Raw genomic sequence first — 21,157 nt, 5'->3', positions numbered from 1 at the left:
TTAGTATTGATAATAAATTCTGTGGAATTTTACTAATATAAGATCAGGTCTCTTACACCATTTAGAACTTCGTTGAGCCATTGTCAATGATGCCTTATTTTCTTGCTGAGCCTCTTTTATGTAAATTTTAGCATGCAAAATGTTTAAGGCACATTGTGTATTTTTCATTGTAAGATACTTTAAAATCTTTAATTCAGACGACAGTTCTTGTCTTTCCTAAAGGAGATTTTACATGGTATTGAAGGTCTTATGTGTGGAGTATTCTTATCATGTAAATGATTTATACCCTCTTGGATGCAAAAACAAAAACAAAAAAACCTGTGGTAACCCATGTCGGGCTTCACCTTAGTGGAAACTTAGCATAGGCTTTAATGCTTACACATTTTTGATGGCTACATAATTGGACAGGGAACATGAGTGATTATTTTCTGCCTCTTGAACACCTATTGAATCATTTGAATGGCAGATACTATCTGTCACCAAGGGTTTTTTTTGTCATCATCCACTTAGACCTTTGTTAACTGCACTTAAAAACCTTGTAAGTTATGGGTTTAACTATATAAAAAAGAAAACGGATAGAAAAAACCTAAGGGAATATATGAAAATATTAACTATGGTCATTTTGGGCTAATGAGATTCTAGTTGACTTTAATTTCCTTTATAGATTTTAGTATTTTCCAAGTTTTCTATAATGTGTGTATTTTCCTTCTAAAATCAGAAGATGCTTTTTAAAATATTGATAGGTCCATTTTGATAGACCATGAATTCATGCTCACATTTTAAAATACACACAGCAGGACTGGAAAGAGAGAACCAAGATACTGATGTTGCTACCACTGAGAGTCAGGGTCATGAGTTCATTTTTTTCCCCCTACTTACTACTCTTCCAAATAATCTCTGATGAGCAAGTTCTACATTTATAATGGAAGACTTTAAAAAAAATTTTAAGCCATGTGCTTTTTAAGTAGGATTTGGATTTCAGTTCTGGCTGTGTCTCTTCTCAGATAATCTCAGAGCCTCAGTTTCACTATTTTGAAAAGGAGATTAATATATACTCCATGGGATAGTTCTGAACATGAAAAAGTGCATTGGTTTAATAAGCACCAATAAAGTTTCTGTTTCTTGGATTTAAAGCTGGCCTGTTTGCTCTTTTGTGCAAGAGAGCACAACAGGTGAAACGTGATGCAGACAGCCTGTTTTCTCCCTGCGAGCAGCTTATCTGTCTTATTTTAGGGCATCAGTGTGACAGCATTCCGATGATCAATCAGTTGTCAACCAATGAAAAAATAAAACATTTCTAAGGATCTTCAAAAAAAAAAGATTTTGTTTTCAAAATTCAAATGCAAGTATTTCAGCCTCTAAGGTAAAAAGAAAAAACCTTGCTGTTTTATTCACACAATAACACTAGAGTAGTTATACAAAGAAGACAGTTATCTGTCTTAATTTGAAGTCTTCACTGAACAAGAATCCACAACACCCTGTTCTAGTTCTTTAGTAATCATCCTTCCTGCCAACAAGTGCTTATTTATTTCTGCTCTGTGATTGTGTATCATCTTCCCCTGTCCAAGCCATGTATAAATCAGAGATAGAGTTTATAAAACAGTTTTCTGTCATTTTGTACTTTTATAAAGTGGCTTGACTAATAAGAGTATTTCATGTCCTGTCAGGTAGTAGAAGTCATGGATGTATTGTTTCCTAAAAAATCAGAATACACTGAACCCCTCTCACCCCTGGCCTTTCCCTCCCAAATGCCCACAGAGTCTTGCCTGTCCAGCTCTACATATCTCCAGCCTGACGGAGTCAGGTTTAAGGTCATCAAGTCTCTTAAATGTCCCCAGTTCAGTGATGGTAGATTGATAACAAGATTATAGCCTGATACTCATTAGCAGATGCAGCACAAAGATACCTGAGCACAATAAAAAGACAACAGTGTCTCGTACTTCAAATTTAGCAGCCTAGAGGGACACACACCTTATATGAACACCTGAAGTTCAGAGGAAAAAAGAAAGAGAGTCAACTGAAAAGTCCATCACAATTTATCATAGTAATTTGAGAAGGAGCTTTGGATTAAATCTTGCTCCCTAATAAAAGCCGCTATTTTATCATGAGCCCTGTGATATTACCTAGACTTAATAAAGTATACTGATATAAGTAAAAGGTACAGAAAATAAATTGCTGAATTATCAAAATCATAATAATTATACATCTAATCACTACTTAAAGCTACATTATATACTTACATATTATTGTCTGTCTCTACCACAAGAATTAAGTTCAGAGAGAGAAGGAATTTTTGTCTGTCTTATTCATCAATTTAACCCCAATACTGGGAACTGTGCCTCAAACATAGTAGTGTCTACTAAGTAGAAACTCAGTAAGTAGCAAATGAGTGAATGTTTCCTCCACATAGTGGAACACTATTCAGCTGGTAAAAAGAATGTTCAGATCAATGATCGCTCACAATCCTCTCCATTCTGCACTGGAACAGCGATACCCCTGTAAGTTATTTAGTTCATTTATTTCATGTCCCTGCTATTTCATGTTCCTGCTAAATGCAAACAACTTTACAAGGTTTTGCAAAGTGTATGGAAAGAGATAGAAGGATGCCGCATCCAAGCACTTATCATTTCCTTGGGAACTCTCAGAAACTGAGAAACTAAGAAAGTAAGACGTTACAAATGCTGTGTTTATCAGCCATCTGATGACAAAAGAATTTTTGCAAGGGGCTTGTATGTAAATTTGCAAGCATGCCAAGCATTATTTGCGTCTGAAATACAAAATGCACCATGTAGGCACTATCTTTCATTTTGTCAATTTTTGTATTACTGATTTGTTTTTACTTCCTGATAATTTGATCACTACATAGTCTCTAAATTAACCGTTAGTCAAAATCCAACTGCAATCATTGAGGACATCTGAAAAAATGTTAAACTATAAAATATTAGGAACTACTGTTAAAGACAAATGATAATTACTTTTGGAATAGAACCTACTTAGATCTGAGAAGTCATAATTGGACTTAAATCCTAGAAAAGGATTAAGAAGATCAGACTTTTTGCAATTAGATATGAATATAAGTAAAGCCACACGGCCAAATCCAGAATGGAGTGACCATTTTCTATTGATTGTGACCCCTAAGCTGGTTAGACCTGCCTTTTTAGCCCAAAGTTAGACTGCCTGTGCAGGGGGCAGAGAATAGAGCCAGAAGTCCACAGCAGCGTTTCTCCCATAGAAACAAATTCTCTGCAGTTTAACCTGAGTTCTGAAAGGACTGTGTTGGTAATGGTTTTCTGGTAGATCTTGCTTGTTTCTGAACCTCTCAGTTAGATATGGTCCGGGGAACACTTAGAGAACATGAACAAATGAGTCTGAAGCTCGTGCAGTTTCACCATGATCATAGGGGACCCGAGTAATAGATGTTAAAAGGAAATAGTGCAGTGACTAGGCAGTTTAAATGTAGATAAAGTATTGCAATCAACAAATTATGAGATTTAGTCTAAATTTTTCTATGACTGAAAACTTATTGATCAAATAGAACTTGAAATCATGAGCCATATGCCAGGAATTCTAAAACCCTTTTGCTAGGCACTGATTTTTAGCTATAATTTTATTGCAACAGGATTGAAAATCTAACTTAATTAGAATGGAATATAGGTAGGAAAAGGGGAAAAGCTGGGTAAGAACACAAAGGCCACTTCTTATAAGTAGTTAATTCACAGTTTGTTTAGCATTTGAGTATCCAAAAGACAACAGAGCATTAATAGCAAACACACAAACCTGCCTGGCAGAACTGCGCCATCCAGCCATGGATGCCAGGCGAGTTTTTTTAAATGGTAACTATTTGAAAAGTACTTTTGAAAAGTACCTTTGTGTAGAAACTAACCCTTCAGAAGACGACAGAAAAAACTTGTCCATCTTGTTCCCATCAGCAGGCGCCAGTGGTTTTTTTTTTTTTTACTTTAGTTCTATTTCCTTTTATTGGGAATACAAGGCAACATTACAGTTTCAGATCATTAAATAAACAAATGCGGTGATACACTACTGACAGCCGTCACCACCTGAGTCCGGTGAGTGAGCAGTTTTCCATCTCGAGGGCAGGGAGAGCCGCATCACTCAGTCACCAGAGGGTCTGGCTTCAGCTTGGGCGGGAAAGAGCACCAGTCTCATCAACCAACCATGACCTTCACCATAGCAAACTCCAATTTTTCAAACTAATTGTAGGAAGAAAGAGTAACTCCAGACTGACCTATAAATTGACAGAAAAAACTTGTCCGTCTTGTTCCCATTAAGTTGATTTTATTAAACTGATTAGTTATTTGGGATTAGCTATTAAGGCAGAACTAAAGCTTGCAGCCATGTCTACAGACTTTCAAAAAAAAAAAAAATCAATCCTATGCCAGTCAAATTCCATGCAAGTCACACCTCTGTGAGCTGCATTCATTCTTCTGGGACACCACCCCCCCAAGTCTGTCACCCCTATCAGCACAGTGTATTCAACATGCTTCTGCTCACCAAAGTGAACTGTAATACCTTTTACACCCTTGACATCTCAGAAGGATCTTAAGCATTAGCTTTTGCACAATCAAGGAAAGCTTAAAAATGTGAAGCCAAGAGCTTATCAAATCCTTCCCATTATTTGGCTGTGAGGCTCAAGCCTGTTGCAAATAACAAAGCTCCAGCTTCTGCAAGTCTCATTAGCATCATCCTTGCACTGTCCTCAACACCAGTTGGCAGGGCAGCATCCCCCATAATGGATTCCTGGAACGTGGCCAGTCCCGGCAGCCAAGCTCCGCTGGCTGCATCCCAGTTCTGCAGGGTGGCTGAACATGCTGGCACGAAGCAGAGCAGTAGGGTGGCTGAACACTCTGAATTATGAGCTGGAGAGAGGTGACCGTATGCTGAAGAAACCCTACAGAGATTAGCCAAAGAACTTCAAGCCACAGCTACTTATATGTCAGCTGTTGGAAAGTAAGTCCAATGGACATATTCTTTGTGCAACATTGCAGTAAGAAGGGCTCTTTTGGGGACCAGGTATAGGTGACCTGGGAAGGGCAGTAAGAGCCAATGATCATTTTCATATCCCACATTTCATCTTGCCTGTCCCTATATCTTAAGAGATCACCAACGCTTGCTCCCATCCAAGTCTCTCTATTTCATTCTGAAAATAATGCCTCTCTTTACTCACCCAAGATTAATAGAGTGATAAATTAATTGGATGCAAGAAGTGTAGTCCTACCATATAAATCAGCTGGCTTATACATATCACTGAAAAACAGGGACATTTGCTAGAAACCCATGAAGTGAGCCAAGAAATTCCAATCATCTCTTTTATTTGATCTGCTTTTGTGTGCACTCCCAACGTGAATTACCAAACTAGTAATTTGTCAGTATATAATTTAAATTATTAATATGTGCTTATGGTAGACTATTATTTCACACAAAACCAACCACTGCTGATGAAATTATTCCTAATTATGCAAGAACTTTAAAGAGTATGATGATTATTTTTTAATGTTTTATTTACTTTTGATACAGAGAAAGACAGAGCATGAGAGGGGGAGAGGCAGAGAAAGAAGGAGACACAGAACTGGAAGCAGGGTCCAGGCTCTGAGCTAGCTGTCAGCACAGAACCTGTTGTGAGGCTTGAACCCACGAATGTGAGATCTGACCTGAGCCGAAGTCGGAGGCTTACCCGACTGAGCCACCCAGGCGCTCAAAAGAGTATGATGATTTTAAAGTAATTGAAAGGGAAGTTTTTCAGCAGAGTCTGGATGGCCAGCTGTCAGGCAAAGATTCCTGAGAAGAGGGCAGGGTTAGGGGGAAATGATCTTGATGACCGTCCCCGCCTTTTCCACGAATATGACACAGCACAGCCATTGAAATACAGGCATAGAACTTTCAAGAGACACAATATGATCCTATGCACAATTATGTTAGATACATAAATAGTCCAGTAATGAATATACCACCTTTGATTTTCAGTCTATCCCAGGCAAATTATTTACTGATTCTCATATTGCAAGATGTTTGGAATTACAGCAAACACAACACAGCTGACAGTCTCCAGAAATTGACATTTTAAGAAATCAGGACATACAAATCATATTATGCTAAATACGCAACAAGTTTACCATGACCAATGTGAACGATGACATAGCAGTTATTTGTATAAAGTAAAATAACAAATAGATTCAAATTATTCGTTTGGCTTTGAAATCGATGATGAGATTTCATGAAGTTCATTTACTGTAAGCACTGCCTTAAGCACTTTACACCTGTAATCTATTTTACCCCTCACAACAACACTATTAGGGAGGTACTGAGGCTAAGAAAAATTGAGCACCTTGCTGAAGGTCACTCAGCTAATTAGTAGCAGGGCAAAGATTTGAACCTGCCTCAAAAGCTATCATATCTGGAGCCTCCTACCCAGCGCTGAGCACCGGAATCCATTTCCCTTCCTTGTTTCCTTACCTGCAGGCAACGCTGAAACTAACTTTTTATACTGGTGAATGTGGGAGGAGGTTGTCTGAAGCCTGCCTGACAGACCAAAGAAAACTAATTTGAGTTTTATAATGTGAATTGAACAAAGTTGGCAGGGCTCTGCAAAAAGAAGTTATACGCATGCTACTACTATTATAAATAGGTTCAATATTCCCGAAAGCTATCTGTATCTTGGAATGAGAGCTATAAAACTTTTCTTGCCCTTTGACTCAGTAATTTCAGTCTTTGGAATATACCCCCAAGGAAATAACACAAAAGAAAAAGGTAATTTGTTCAAGATGTTCATTCAGGAGCTATTTGAATTAGTGAAAAGCCAGAAATAACCCAAATTTCCAGTAATGGGACAATGACTAAGCAAACTAGTCTATGTAGAAAAAGAAAGAAAAGAACTTTATAATCCCTAAAAATGGAAAATGTAGCCTTCATTCACACGTGGACATATATGTCAGAAATAACTCTACATTAGAAAGTAGACTACAAACTAGCTGAAGCATTGTCTTGTACCAAGACTTTTTTAAAAATTTGTGCCAGGTAAAATACTATGTGTACTGACAGTCACACAAGACAAATGTGCATTTATAAAGAAGTAGATTCCTCATCTCATTGTTATAATTCCAAGAGTGGAACTGGCATATAGGCTATCCTTAATTAAAAAAACTTCTAGACAATTTATACAGAAGTAATTTTTAAACTGAGACCAGACTGTATCTCACAAGTAATAATGTGCTGTCAGTAAGAGCTAATTTTTAATGAGGACTTACTATGTGCTAGACTCTCTTCCAAGTTCTTTCCCTGTATTCTCTCATATAATCCTCCATAGCCTCATAAGGTAAGTATTATTATTATTATCATCTCTCTTCCAAGAAATTGGAGCACAGAAAAGCTAAGCAACTTCCCCAAGGTTACACAGGCCATGGCAGAGATAAAGTTTCAACCAGAGTAGACTGCTGCTATGGCCTATATGCAGCCATTATGCCACAATGTCTTCTCTTATTTGAAAGAAGTATCTAGATCTTGTTCTTTCTTATTAGTCATTTCTAGATTTTTTTCTGCTTTTTTCACGTATAGAATCCTTGTAGGAAAGAACTATATCCAGACACACAAACTGAGATAAAATATTCTCCATCTAGTGTCAGCTGCATGAACATAATTAACTCACCCAAACTGGTAAGACTTCTCCCAAGAAGTAAGACTAGAGTAGAGTTTTTAGTTTTCATTTTTGTAATTTTTTTAGAGTAAGATTTTAAAATCAGGTGAGGGAATTGCAGAAAGTAAAAAATAAAATGCTATTCTGGACACATAGGATAATTGCAAAGGAGAAAAATATAACATGTGGAGCAAATGTGATATTCAACTGAGGTTGAGTCTAAGAAATAAATTACCTGGGAATAAGTGGAAATTATAGAAGCACATTTAAAGTTCTTAGGAAAATGATAATTTAAAAATAGAACTTATATTTTATATTAATTTCTTATAATACAAAGTATTTATTAATGATCTTATTAACTTCTTATGCTGTAAATGGCAAATAGTATAGTTGACAGAGGAGAGAATTGAGAGTCACAGACTAAGTGTTTCACCCAAAGCAGGCACCTGTCCTTAGCGGGCTAGAACTCCATCCCAGCCCCTGTTCTCAGAAGAGCTAAATGCTGATGGTGTTCAAGACAAAGCCCTGGGCAGACCTTCCCTCTAAATCATTCAGAGCCCATGAATCCTGAGGCCATAAGTATAAATCCATTGAGAGAAGTCCAGAAAACAAATCTGACATAAGTGCAATCAGAGATGAGGGTGAAATATGTAAGAGGACCCTTTCAAGTGAAGGAGACAGAGTGAAGGCAAGACTACCATCCGTAAACTAAACTGTTGGGGAGATGTCGTGGGCAGGTAGTAGGATGTCTGGAAAAACACAAAACTCTAGTCCTTTTGTCTGAATCCTTATAAGAGGTTCATGATTATAAGACTCTGTCACCTTTGGTTCAAAATGCACAAAATAACATTATTGCTTTACCTGTACATTCCATGGAAACATTCTATAGTTAATGAGGTAGCCTACATTTGATACATCCCTAAACACCCTCACCTTCTCACCTGACTCTGATGGAAGCCTATCCTTTCTTGAGAGGTCAAATGAAACGCCACCCCTTCCAGAAGCATGTTCTAGATGATCCTATTGATAATCTTGCCTTCTACCTTGTTTAGTTCTAAGATGGCATTACATATTTGGGATTTATCTTTGTGCTTCCTACAGCCCTAACACAAGTGTCTTCACACTGCAGTTTTTCACTGAAACAGCAGGAAATTGTCTGAGGTCCTATCATACTCTAAGGGCTTATAAACCTTTTCTGGGATATGGGCTATTCAAATTCAACTACAGGTTGGATTGTAGTAAAGGACTTTATGCACTTAAAAGTCTTGTCTCCTTATAATCATATTTTACACTGGTCTTTTATACCAGAACATTTGGATTAGTTTAATGCATTAGAAACTAGCACTAGCAAACAGCAACTTCCCATCTGGAAGGTTAGATTATATAAAGTGTCTTTTTGATCAAATAGGTATATGGCAGTCATCAAACTTAAACTAATTTGAGATTTGCTTTTACCACAAAAATGATAAATATTCCACCAAATTCTATCCAATCCGGAGGTCATAAGAGATTCAAAACCAGGAAGAACTTCAGCTTTTTGAAGAGCCTCCCTTTTAATATCAGCTGGTGAATAAACTGCTGGTGAAAAACTTTAAAATTTCAGAACAAAAATAGATCACTTCTACCAAAGTCAACTACTCTCCTGGGACAAAAATAATGTTCCTTTTATTAGCAATTTGGAATAACAAATAACATTCATTTTATTGAGATTTTTATATAAGAACTGAGAAAACAATTCTTCGAAGTAGTTATGAAAACACAGGAGGAAGTGCTGAGTTTTCAAAACAGTAATCTCCCATCGTCCCTATCTTCCCTTGGGCCAGTGGATCATCGATTTAAAAAGCTTACGTGTAAGGAAGATAAAGACCAGGGAAGGATACGACTGGAGCTTGCAATGAAAAGCAAGCTAAGAAAAAGATGAAGTAATTATTTTCAACTGTACCACATTCTATGAAATATTCAAAACTTCTGCTACATTTTGTAAAACACAAGAAAAGTTCTTTGATCCATGAATGGGTTAATCCAACAGCTACTCATGCAAGTTCTGTCCTTTTCAGGGGGAATAGCAATTAATGATCAAGAAGAGGAGTATAAGTCACAAAAGGCATGAAAACTTACTTTTTCATCATCTTCAGTAAATGGAGCACCTTCAGGAATCTTATTTATCGCCTGGGCCACACCAATAATCTCTCCATCACTGCTTCGGATAGGCATGCACAATAGTGATTTCGTCTTGTATCCAGTTAGCTTGTCAATTTCATCATTGAATCTTCGATCCTAAAAATAAGACAGAGAGGGCATTATTAAATGCATGTGCACTGTTGTCAGGGAGAAAGGGAGAGAAGTGTATTTCTGTGTATGATATTTTATCACTAAGAACTTTACCCAATGAATTTTTAATAACAATACCAGATCTGATTTCATGTTGCAGTTACCAAAAGAACATAAATAAAAATAAATCACTACTATAGTTGTCAACCATGGTAAATGAAGAAACAAACTTTAAACCTGACTACAACAACATCTCAAAGTTGGTGAAGGGGAAAGTGTTCCTCCATACTATGCTATTTATTAAAATATTTTATTTCACATAGACAATGGATTATCAAGTATCATATAAGAAAAATACATAATAAATATATATTAGACACTATGAAAAAATATGCAGAAAAGCATTACTTTACTTCTGGTCAAAACGTCTTATGAAAAAGTAAACTATAAGCCCATAATGCTATTTTTAAAATACTGAAACAAATAAATGAACAACAACAAAAAACACACTTCTTTAAAGTATGTCAGCTTAAAAAATGTAGAAGTAGGGGCTCCTGGGTGGGTCAGTCGAGTATCTGACTCTTGATTTCAGCTCAGGTCATGATTCCAGGGTCTTGGGATCAAGCCCTGTGTTGGGCTCTGCATTGAGCATGGAACATGCTTAAGATTATCTCTCTCTCTCCCTCTGCCCCTCTCCCCTGTTTGTGTTCTCTCTCTCTCTCTCTCAAAAACAAATAAACAAAATATATGTAGAAAAAGTAGTAAATTATATAATATCCATTTTGCAACTACCAATATAATCACATCTACAAGCATCACCAACAGATGTTAATGCCACTAGGTGAAAGGTTGGTTGTTGTTAAACAGAATATTCACATAGTCTCAGAGTGCCACCCCCAAAGATTCCTTATTAAATTCAAAGAGAAAAAAAAATGTCTTTATCATGAAAAGGTCTAGTGGAGATCACTTTAAACAAGTAATGAAACTTAGCATTACCACTAATAAGACAAAATGACATCTTGTGCCTCCTGATGAGATGCAATGGGATGAGGACACAATATCATCAAAAACATGGAGTGTTCGTGCCAAATGTGTAACATAAATCTGGTCATTCAGGAAAAAGAAAACTTAAAAATATATAGATTATTGGTCATCCTATCAGAAGCCTGACCTGAACTTCAAAAATGTTAATATTTGAAAGACAAAAAAAAATTAAAATAAAAATAAAATAGGACCAGAGAGCTGTCCTGGCTTAAAGAAGACTTAAGAAACTCAAAATCCAAAAAAAAAAAAAAAAAAAAAAAAGCGTGTTATTTCATTAAAAATTGTTATGCAATTTTGGGGGGGATGAAATTAGAGAAAGTTGAACACGGACATTATGTTAGGTAATATCATTCTATTAACATAAACTTTCTTTTTTTTTTAATGTTTTATTTATTTTTGATACAGAGAGAGACAGAGCATGAGAGGGGGAGGGGCTGAGAGAGAAGGAGACACAGATTCGGAAGCAGGCTCCAGGCTCTGAGCTGTCAGCACAGAGCCTGACGCAGGTCTCGAACCCACAAACGTGAGATCATGACCTGAGCAGAAGTCGGAGGCTTAACCAACTGAGCCACCCAGGCGCCCCTAACATAAACTTTCATAGGCATGATAGTGGTGGTGTAATTTGGTAGGAGAATGTTCTTTTTTTTTTAATGTTTATTTATTGTCGAGAGACAGAGAGAGAGAGCATGAGTGAGGGAGGAGCAGAGAGAGGGGGAAACACAGAATCCGAAGCAGGCTACAGGCTCTGTGCTGACAGCTCAGAGCCTGACACAGGGCTCAAACTCAAAAGCTGTGAGATCATGACCTGAGCCAAGTCACGCGTCCAACTGACTGAGCCACCCAGGCATCCTGAGAATATTCTTTTCTTAGGATATACATGCTATAGTATTGGGGGGTGAAAAGTCATAATACCTTCAATCTACTTTTAAATGATAAGAAAGAAAAGGAAGGAAGGAAGGAAAGAAAGAAGGGAGGGAGGGTGGAAGGGAGGAAGAAAGGAAGAAAGGGAGTGAGGGAGGGTGGAAGGGAGGGAGGGAGGAAGAAAAGAAGGAAGGAAGTTAGGAAGGAAGGAAGGAAGGAGAGAGGGAAATGAAGGAGGAAGGAAGAGGGAGAGAGAGAGAGAGAGAAAGTCAGAAGAGTCTGGCTCCTGAAAAGGTAACAGGAACTAAAATATGTTCCAAAAAGAATGATAAACTAGATCCAGGCTCACTGCTTCAAGCAAGGGGCTAAGTAAAATGAAGCCTCTCCCAATGACATCAACATTCTTTCCTAAAAGAGGCTTAAAATACAAAACAAGCCCTGCTGTCTACCTCCACCTAGAGCTATGAATTTCACCTGCTTAAGAGCCAAGGGAGACAGGCTGTGGACAGGGTGATAGCCTCAAGACCAAACACTGTAGGGGCGCCTGAGTGGCTCACTCAGTTGAGCACCCAATTTCGGCTCATGAGGTCATGATCTCAAAGTTCATGGGTTCGAGCCCTGCGTCAGGCTCTGTGCTAACTGCTAGCTCATAGCCTGGAGCCTGCTTTGGATTCTGTATCTCCCCTCTCTCTGCCCCTCCCCTGTTTATGCTCTCTCTGTCTCTCAAGAATAAATAAATGTAAAAGAAAAAAATTTTTTTTAAAAGACCAAACATTGTTAGCCTTCTTATGAGGTCTGTGTTATCTTCAGTATCACAAGGACAGAAGCCTTTAAAATCCATAATAGGGCCTGGTTCTGGTCTGGGGACTCATGCAGGCTAAACTAAACCCTTAACAAGGGAAGAAAGAGCCCTGAAGGAGAGAGGAAGTCAAAACCCAAACAACATCAAATCATCTGCTCAAAATGAGCCTGCAACAGAAATTTCAGAAAAACAAAAATTTATATTAATTTTTTTAAAAAATTCACCAAGATTACAACCCAGCAATTGCAGTAGTAGGTATCTATCTAAAGGATACAAAAATGCTGATTTGAAGGTATACATGCACCCCAGTGTTTATGGCAAAACTATCAACAATAACCAAATTATGGAAAAAGCCCAAATGTCCATCAACTAATGAATGAATAAGGAAGATGTGGTATGTGTGTATATATATATATATATATATATATATATATATATATATATATACACAAGGGAATACTACTCAGCGATCAAAAAGAATGAAACCTTGCCATTTGTAACAACATAAGTTGAACTAGAGTGTATTATGCTAAGTAAATAGTCAGAGAAAGACAAATACCATATGATTTCACTCATACGTGAAATTTAAGAAATACAACAGATGAACATAGAGGAAAGGAAAATAAGATAAAAAACAGAGAGGGAAGAAAACCATAAGAGGCCCTTAAAAACAGAAAACAAACTGAGGGTTGCTGGAGTGGAGGTGAACAGAGAGATGGGCTAAATGGGTGATGGGCATTAAAGAGGGCATTTGTTGGGATGAGCACTGGGTGTCGTATGTAAGTGATGAGCACTGGGTGTTGTGTATAAGTGATGAATCATTGAAACCAATACTATACTGTATGTTAATTAACTTGAATTTAAATAAATACATTTAAAAATTAATAAATTAATTAATTAATTAAAATCATAAAATCACCAAGGAACCATTCCATGTCAAGCTGCAAACAGGAAGCAAAAGAGGCACCATCCCTGCCTTCACAGGTCTTGTAATGTAGTAGGTGAGGCAGATGACATATAAATGCATAAGCATATATTGTAGTAATACTAGGAAAAGAGCAGAATGCCCAAAGAAAGACTTAATAGAAGGGACCTATTTCTAAGGGGATCAAGAAAGGTCTATCTGAAAACTGGACAACGAAGCTGTGGCTTGCATCAGAAGAGTTAGCCAGTCAATGAAAATTGGGAAGCACTTAACAGGAAGCTAGAACAATGCATGTGAAAAGTCCTGACACAGGAAAACACTTAGTAAGTTTCCCAAACTCCAAGGTCAGTGTGGTAAAAGCACAGGGAGCCCCAAAGAGAAAGGAGCAGTAAGGCAGGGGCCAGATAGTGCCAAGTCTTACAGGCTTGGAAAAAAGTTATTACATTAACCCTAAACACAGTGGAATATAACTGCAGGTCCTGAAGCAGAAGGATCATATGACTCATTATCCAGCACTTAGCATTCACTGAAATCATCTTATTAGTTTACTTGTTTTTCCTCCACTAGTATAGAAGATGTAAGACAGCAGACGTTTTGTCTCTTCCGTTTACTGCTTCATACCGACACGTTGTAGGTGCTCCATAATAGTTCTTTTTGAGTGATCAGATTTTTTTTAAGATTGTAATGCAAGTATGCAAAACATAGAAAAGTTAGAAAGGCCTCGAGGGCCCATATTTTACTCCTTGGTATATATTTAGAGATACTTTTGCACAAGTACAGTAGAAAGGTATACAAATGTAGACTACAGCATCAATTATGAAAAGACAAAATTATAAACCATTTCAACTTTGGTCAATATAAAAATAAACAAATTATGATCTCTTGTTCTGATAATGTACTGTACAACAATTTTAATGAATAAACTAAAGCTACTTGTATTAACATGAACAAATATCAAAAACATATTAAGTAAAACAAACAACCTATAATCTGATACCATCTATATAATACCACTAATATTTAAAAGCAATAGTTAACACTATGTATGGATCCAAATATGTAGCAAAAGTATAAAGCATAATGGGAATAATAAACTCTAAATTTACGTAAGTGGTTACCTCTGGGGAGGAAGGAAATGGCACCAGAGAGAGGTATGGGGGAAGCTTCAACTCTACCAATAGCTTTTCTTTAAAAAAAAAAAAAAAAAAAAAAAAAGAACAGAAAATAAAGAACAAAAACTCCATGAAGCGAGAGAGTACAATGTTAAGATTTTATAAACCTTAAGGCCTATTTCCATTTAAATGTTTTAAGTATTTTATAATAGAAAGCTTAAAGTCATTTTTTTAAATTAAGAACTTTGTGGAAGATGACACAGGATTGGAATATGATAAATCAATTAGGAAATCTCAATAATCCAGGCAAGGTAAGAGGATGGTCTGGGTTGAGAGAAAGTCAATGAAGGTAAGGCAGATATACTGGACGTTGGGTTTACAATACTTCCTGATGGATTGGTTGAAGATGGGGGACTAGAGAAAGAAGAGTATGGGTGGCTCAGTCAGCTAAGCATCTGACTCTTGATTTCGGCTCAGGTCATAATCTCCCAGTTCGAGTTCAAGCTCCACATCTGGTTCTGCACTGCATGGGGAGCCTACTTGGGACTCTCTCTCTCCATCTCTCTCTGCTCTTCCCTTGCTCTTGTGCTGTCTCTCTACCAAAATAAATAAATAAACATTAAAAATTATTAATTATATCACAGGTTTTAATTTGAGAATCTAATGTCACTCATATGAGGAATTTAAGAAATGAAACAGGGGTGCCTCGGTAGCTTAGTCAGTAAGTTAAGCATCCAATTCTTGATTTAACTTAGGTCATGATTTCATGCTTCATGAGACTGAACCCTATTTCGGGGTCAGTGAAGACCCTGCTTGGCTCCCCCTCTCTCCCTCTCTCTCTGCCCTTCTCTTGCCCTCTCTCTCACTCCCTCAAAATAAATAAATAAACTTTAAAAAATTATTAAAAAAATAAAGAAATGAAACAAATGAACATTGGGGGGAAAAAAGAAAGAGGCAAACCATAAAAGAGACTCTACTATAGGGATGAGGGTTGCTGGAGGGAAGATGGGCAGGAGATGGGTTTGTTTGGTGGTGAGTATTAAGGAGGCACTTGTCATGAGCACTGGGTGTTCTATGTTAAGTGAATTGCTAAATTGTACTCCTGAAACTAATATTAAATTACATGTTAACTAGAATGTAAATGCAAAACTTGAAAAAATAATTTGAGGAGCTATGGATGAAAGTGACATTTACTGAAATGGAAGAAATTTGGATGAAGGTGAAAGTCTACGAATAAAGGAAGTCAAAAAGGTTAATAAATGAGAAGGTTTTCAAAATACCAGAGCCTCAAATTGAACCAATTCATATTAAGCATTGGTATTTTTTCAATGCTCATAAGTGACTCTTATATGACAGCACAGTCCAAAATGATAAACAGATTAGTCAGCAGTGAGACCCATAAAATTCATTGATAGGGAGAGCCTTAAGATGGGACGGAATAAGGAGAGTAGCACATATTCTAGTGGTTACATATCAGTGGGGTGGACCATGACTGGACTTGAAAATCCACTCTAGAGTAGACATGGCCCATCTGCTCGTATTTTTCTGAAAATTTGCATTTCTGGAGAAGGGCCTCACCCACTAAAGTCCAACCCCTAAGACCAAGGGGTATTTATTGTCAAACTATCCAAAGCCACATGAGAACATGACCGTGGGGCACAAAAGTGTTATAAACTCTCCCTGCCACCTCTGCAACTCTCTGCACTCATCTGATAAATTTATAACTCGAGGAGAAAATATAATTATGTTGATATATATGGTAAGTGTTAATCTTTCAATTTAAAAGCTTCAAAGAAAGATTTATTTCATTAAGTTTTAGTGTTTTTTTTAAATAATTCATCTTAAAATATGTTTTGTCCAAGTCTTCATTACAGTACTTATGGGATAATTTTCACAAATTAACTCAAAAACCTGATATAATCCATTTAATGGGAGGTCAGAAGAGCTGATATAATTATACACTTTCCTAATGTATATTAAATTCTAGATTAATTTTCCAATTTTAAAAAATGAAGAAAGTTGAGCTTAAAACAGGTATAAATTAATTGTAGGAGATGAAGAGAACTATGGAAATAATTACATAAAGAAACATCTTACTCTGATATTGTATAGGGAAGGAATGTGTAAAAACAGAAGATAGCAAAAAATATATTTCCCTTGCCAAGCAATGATCACAAACGAGTGTAGTAGTAGGAGAAACATAGGACACTGTGGAACACATAGCTGGAGGTCACACCCAATGTAAAGTCAGAAAAATATCCCAAAGAAAGTGAAATGTTTAAGCTGACACCCAAAGGATCAATGTCTCAGGAAGAGAAAATAGCACCCCAAACCCAAAGGCAGTAGAAAGCTGCTAATTTGGAGTAACTGAAAGGAGTTGAAGATGGTTTTCAAAGGAAGAGTCAGAGATGGGGCAGTAAGGACCAGTTGGAAGCTAACACAGTGTGCCTACTGACCTAGGTTTAGAATTACAAATTTATCACAGGAGAGGGAGAGGAGGTTTTAAGAAGGTGGGTGGAAAATAATATAATTGATTCTTCATTTTATTTTTTTCAATGTTCATTTATTTTGAAAGAGAGGGAGAGACAGCGTGCGAGTTGCGGAGAGGCAGAGAGGGAAACACAGAATCCAAAGCAGGCCAGCACAGAACCCAACGAGGAGCTCAAATTCACAAACCATGAGATCATGACCTGAGCTGAAGTCTGACACTTAACCAACTGAGCCACCCAGGTGCCCCGAGTCTTCATTTTAGAAATCCCACCATGGCTTACATATAAAAAAGTGGATTGGAAGCAAGAGATCCAGGTGAGAGATAAACCATCTCTGGACTGAGATGGTGGTTAGTGATGGTGGGGGTGATGGGAATGGACTGAACTGAAAGATACTGAGGAGGTAGAATCAGTAGGACTTGCTGATTAATTTGATGAAAGGTTGCTAAAGCTAGAGAGTAAAAGATGATTCCAGGTAAATGGGTGAGTGGTGGAGTGATTCACTGAGGGAGAAATATAGTGAGGGATGAATCTGGAGGTAGGAAGGTGAGTTCCCCTGTATACATTCTGCATACATTTTGAGGTTTAGTTGTCTATGGGCTATCCACATGGTGGTATTTCCCCCAAAGTAGTTTGAGAGAAAAATTATATATATATATTAGAAATTATATGTATAAATTAAATATATATTTTTTACAAATTAAAAATTATATATTTTTGATTTCAGAAAAAGTACGTGGAATGGAAAGTAGAGACTGTTTAGGTAAGGATGAGAAACGCTGATCAATTACTTTTAACGTGAAGTCTTCAGAAGTTCACCACACTCAGTAGAGAAGCTTCACAGAAGGCCAAGTAAGGAGGAAACAGAACCAATAAGAGAAACATTGGGTCTATTTATTGCTGAAAATGGCAACTTTAATAGCAAACTAACAAATGCCTCTAGGTCTATAATGAAATATCACATGGAGAATGGTGTCCAATTTTTATTCATCTCCCTTAGGTCAAAAGAACAAGGAATGATCTACAACAGGAGAAACTTCTAATAAATTAAAGTAAGGGCTTCTTTAATAAGGCTGTTAAAATCTGGAATGAGTTTCTTATTATTGTGGTAGACTCTTCTTGCTTCAAGTATTTTTATGTCATAATATTTTTCCTATGTGCTTATAAAAAGAAGCACAAGGAATCTTCTCAGTGCCTTTTGGTGCGGACTTATTTATTGCATCTGACAGTCAGGTATGATTTTTAATATTTAAAAAGATAAAATCATAAGGTCAAAAGTAATCTTTATATTTTAGCAATGGAACTGAACTGTGCCAGCTACATAGGGAACAGTAATTTGATATGTTTCTAACTCAGGATCTTTATACTTGCAAGTTCCTCAGTTGAATATGATGCCACATAGCACACCCAGAAAATGCGTCCTCCCTACAAGATCCATTGAAGCTGCAGAAAGAATGAACTTCTGTAGTCTGAGTTTTCAGGTCCTTGAGAAAAGAGCTATGTTCACTGCACTCAAGAATCCCAGTCAGCCCCAAAGAGACATAATTTAGAGACTCATACGGAGCTGCAAAGCAAAAGGGGGTCCATCCCTTCCTTACATTTTCTCAGAGAAGCCACTCAAAGTTCTCCAAGGCAGGACCCAGAGCTAAGAATCTTATCCAAGTCTTAGAATCATGGCAAAGATGGGTTATATAAGATCTCTTTTATCCTCTCTGTATTTAAGGTTTCTCTCCCCAACCCTTCATAATAAAATTTTCCAGGGCTCATGATTAAGTCAAGAGCTGGTCTTGACCACCATTTAACCTATAAAGGTGACTGTTTTAACCACAGTCTCAACTCTACCTTAGGTTCTTCATAGCCAAAGTGATCAAACTCTTCAAGTCTGAGAATGTCCACATGATGGTAATCTTGTTTTTAGAACATACATATGAGGAAACATGTAAATGCAAAAACCCCTATTAATTCCATGAAATGTTTAATAAATTTTTATCCATAATTTATAAATTATGTGTCCATAAATTATAGTAAAAAGGTGACCCAAGATGGCATTTCTTCCTTCTACAGACACTGTCATGTATTCACAGGAATAGAACTTTGCTAACATTGGAGTCACTTGAGGAGCTTTAGGGCTGAGGTCCTAGTCCCACCTTACCAATTAAATCAAATGAGTGGGAGAAAGTGCTGGGCAGAAGATGGGACTTTTGGCTATAGGTCAGAGTTAAGAACCACTGAATCAGATAGATGTCCTTTAATAGGTCCAAAGCCTCCAGGGGTCTGAGGAGAATATACAGTAAACCAAGATTTAGAGATTTCAGGACAAGTGTATTTGTTAGCTTTTGTTTTGTTATGTTTTCCATCCACTTTCCCCAAAGGCTTAACATACCTGCACATCTTCTCCAGCACTCTGCTATCTCACTTCTGCAAAGTAAGGTTTGGAGACCAAGTTCAGTCCCACATTTCAAAATGACTTATGGAGTTACAAGGTAGAGAAGCTAATGGAGATGCAAAATATAAAAGGAAAAAGCCATTGAAACTCAAACTGAAAGACTGCCAAACTGTCAGAGGCTTTAAAAAATTGCTTTCATTGGTACATCAATTAGTAAAACTCATTTAATTCTAATCCATAAAATCATCTCCTTACATTTATGACTTTATCATAAATATCACTTATTTTCCAGAAAATGCTTGAAAGGCTAAGCTCTTGAGAATTTTGATTTGTCTTTAAAGATTTCAAAATGTACTATTCTGCTTTTCTCTGTACCAAGAACCATAATTGCTCTGAATTGATGCAAGGCTTGAGATTATATTGCATAAAAACAAAGACATGGTAACTGATAGCTAATGCTTTGGGCCTAATTCAATGCTTGCTGAGAAAAGTACAAAATTTTCACTGTAGTTCTTAATATGTATTCACAGAATGTCATTTTGTAAACAAAAACCTTGTCTCTGTATTCTTTCACAAAAAATCTCTAAGTGTTTTTGAATAATATAAAATAATACCAAAAATATGTATATTTTTGAGGTTTCATCCTTTTATGGACCTTAAGTGGTATGGGGGATAGTGAAGCAGTTTGTAAATTCATACAGTTCAGCTCTCTTTGTAAAATGTTTAATGGGCACACTTTCATTTAAATCGTCCAAACTCAATTAATAGTTAATAGATGCCATAAAAGAATTTCATATGAGGTTTCAAAACCACTGTTATTAACATTTGAATTACGACTATTCAATGTCATTGTTATACCAAGTTGCCTGGGAGGTTATCCATTTGAAAGTTCATTTATTTATTTTTTAGTACTCTCCACACTCAACATGGGGCTCGAACTATGACTCTTAAGATCAAAAGTCACATGCTCTTCTGGCTGACCAGGCCAGGAGCCCAGGGGTTATCCATCTTAGTTATGTTGCTAAATAAACTTGGTTTGCTGGTGTTATTTCTTTGTTCTTCCCTTCTTAGTTGGCACTTTTCTTTGGCCCTTATTGTAGTCATCATGGCTATTTTTACTTATCTTTCTTAAAATAAATACAAATATATCACAAGACAAACCACACAGGAAAATGGAAGAACTATAGCACAGTTGAAATCAAAATTGCAGGTAAGAAAATGATGAATTCTTAAACTTCTCTAATATCCCTATTACAAATACAGTGTGAGTATGCAGATATATTGTAAGTGGAGTTAAAATGCAACTCCTTGGTCTATAAGCTTTACTGTATGTAATTTAAATGTCTGAGAAAAGGCCAGTACATGAAGAGTGAGTACATGGAAAGAGTGGTTTAGCCAGAGGCACCTTCCTTCCTATCACAGAGTGGACATCTTAGAACTGCAGTGAATCAGGGAGGTGAACTGAAAGTTGATTGAACTTTGAAATACTGAAAGTTTTTATGAAAAGTCCATTTTTATCATTGCTGGTGTGAATACAAAGTAGTGCAGTAATGTATGGAGGACAATTTGGCAATAAGTAACAAAAACCTTTACAATTTTTATACTTTTTTAATGTTTGT

At 36.8% G+C, this 21,157-nt stretch overlaps 1 protein-coding gene across 1 annotated transcript in view; it reads right to left on the bottom strand.

The window, feature by feature from the left end:
* Positions 1 to 21,157, bottom strand: part of PDE11A (phosphodiesterase 11A) — a 350,510-nt gene that overhangs the window by 293,022 nt on the left and 36,331 nt on the right. Inside the window, exon 2 of the mRNA XM_029934333.1 lies at positions 9,767 to 9,925. Coding sequence (XP_029790193.1) covers positions 9,767 to 9,925 — 159 coding nt within the window. The remainder of the gene's footprint in view (positions 1 to 9,766; positions 9,926 to 21,157) is intronic.

Source organism: Suricata suricatta, chromosome 3, assembly GCF_006229205.1.
Source record: "Suricata suricatta isolate VVHF042 chromosome 3, meerkat_22Aug2017_6uvM2_HiC, whole genome shotgun sequence".
Classification (NCBI taxonomy): Eukaryota; Metazoa; Chordata; class Mammalia; order Carnivora; family Herpestidae; genus Suricata; species Suricata suricatta.
This window is presented reverse-complemented; position numbering and strand designations above follow the sequence as displayed.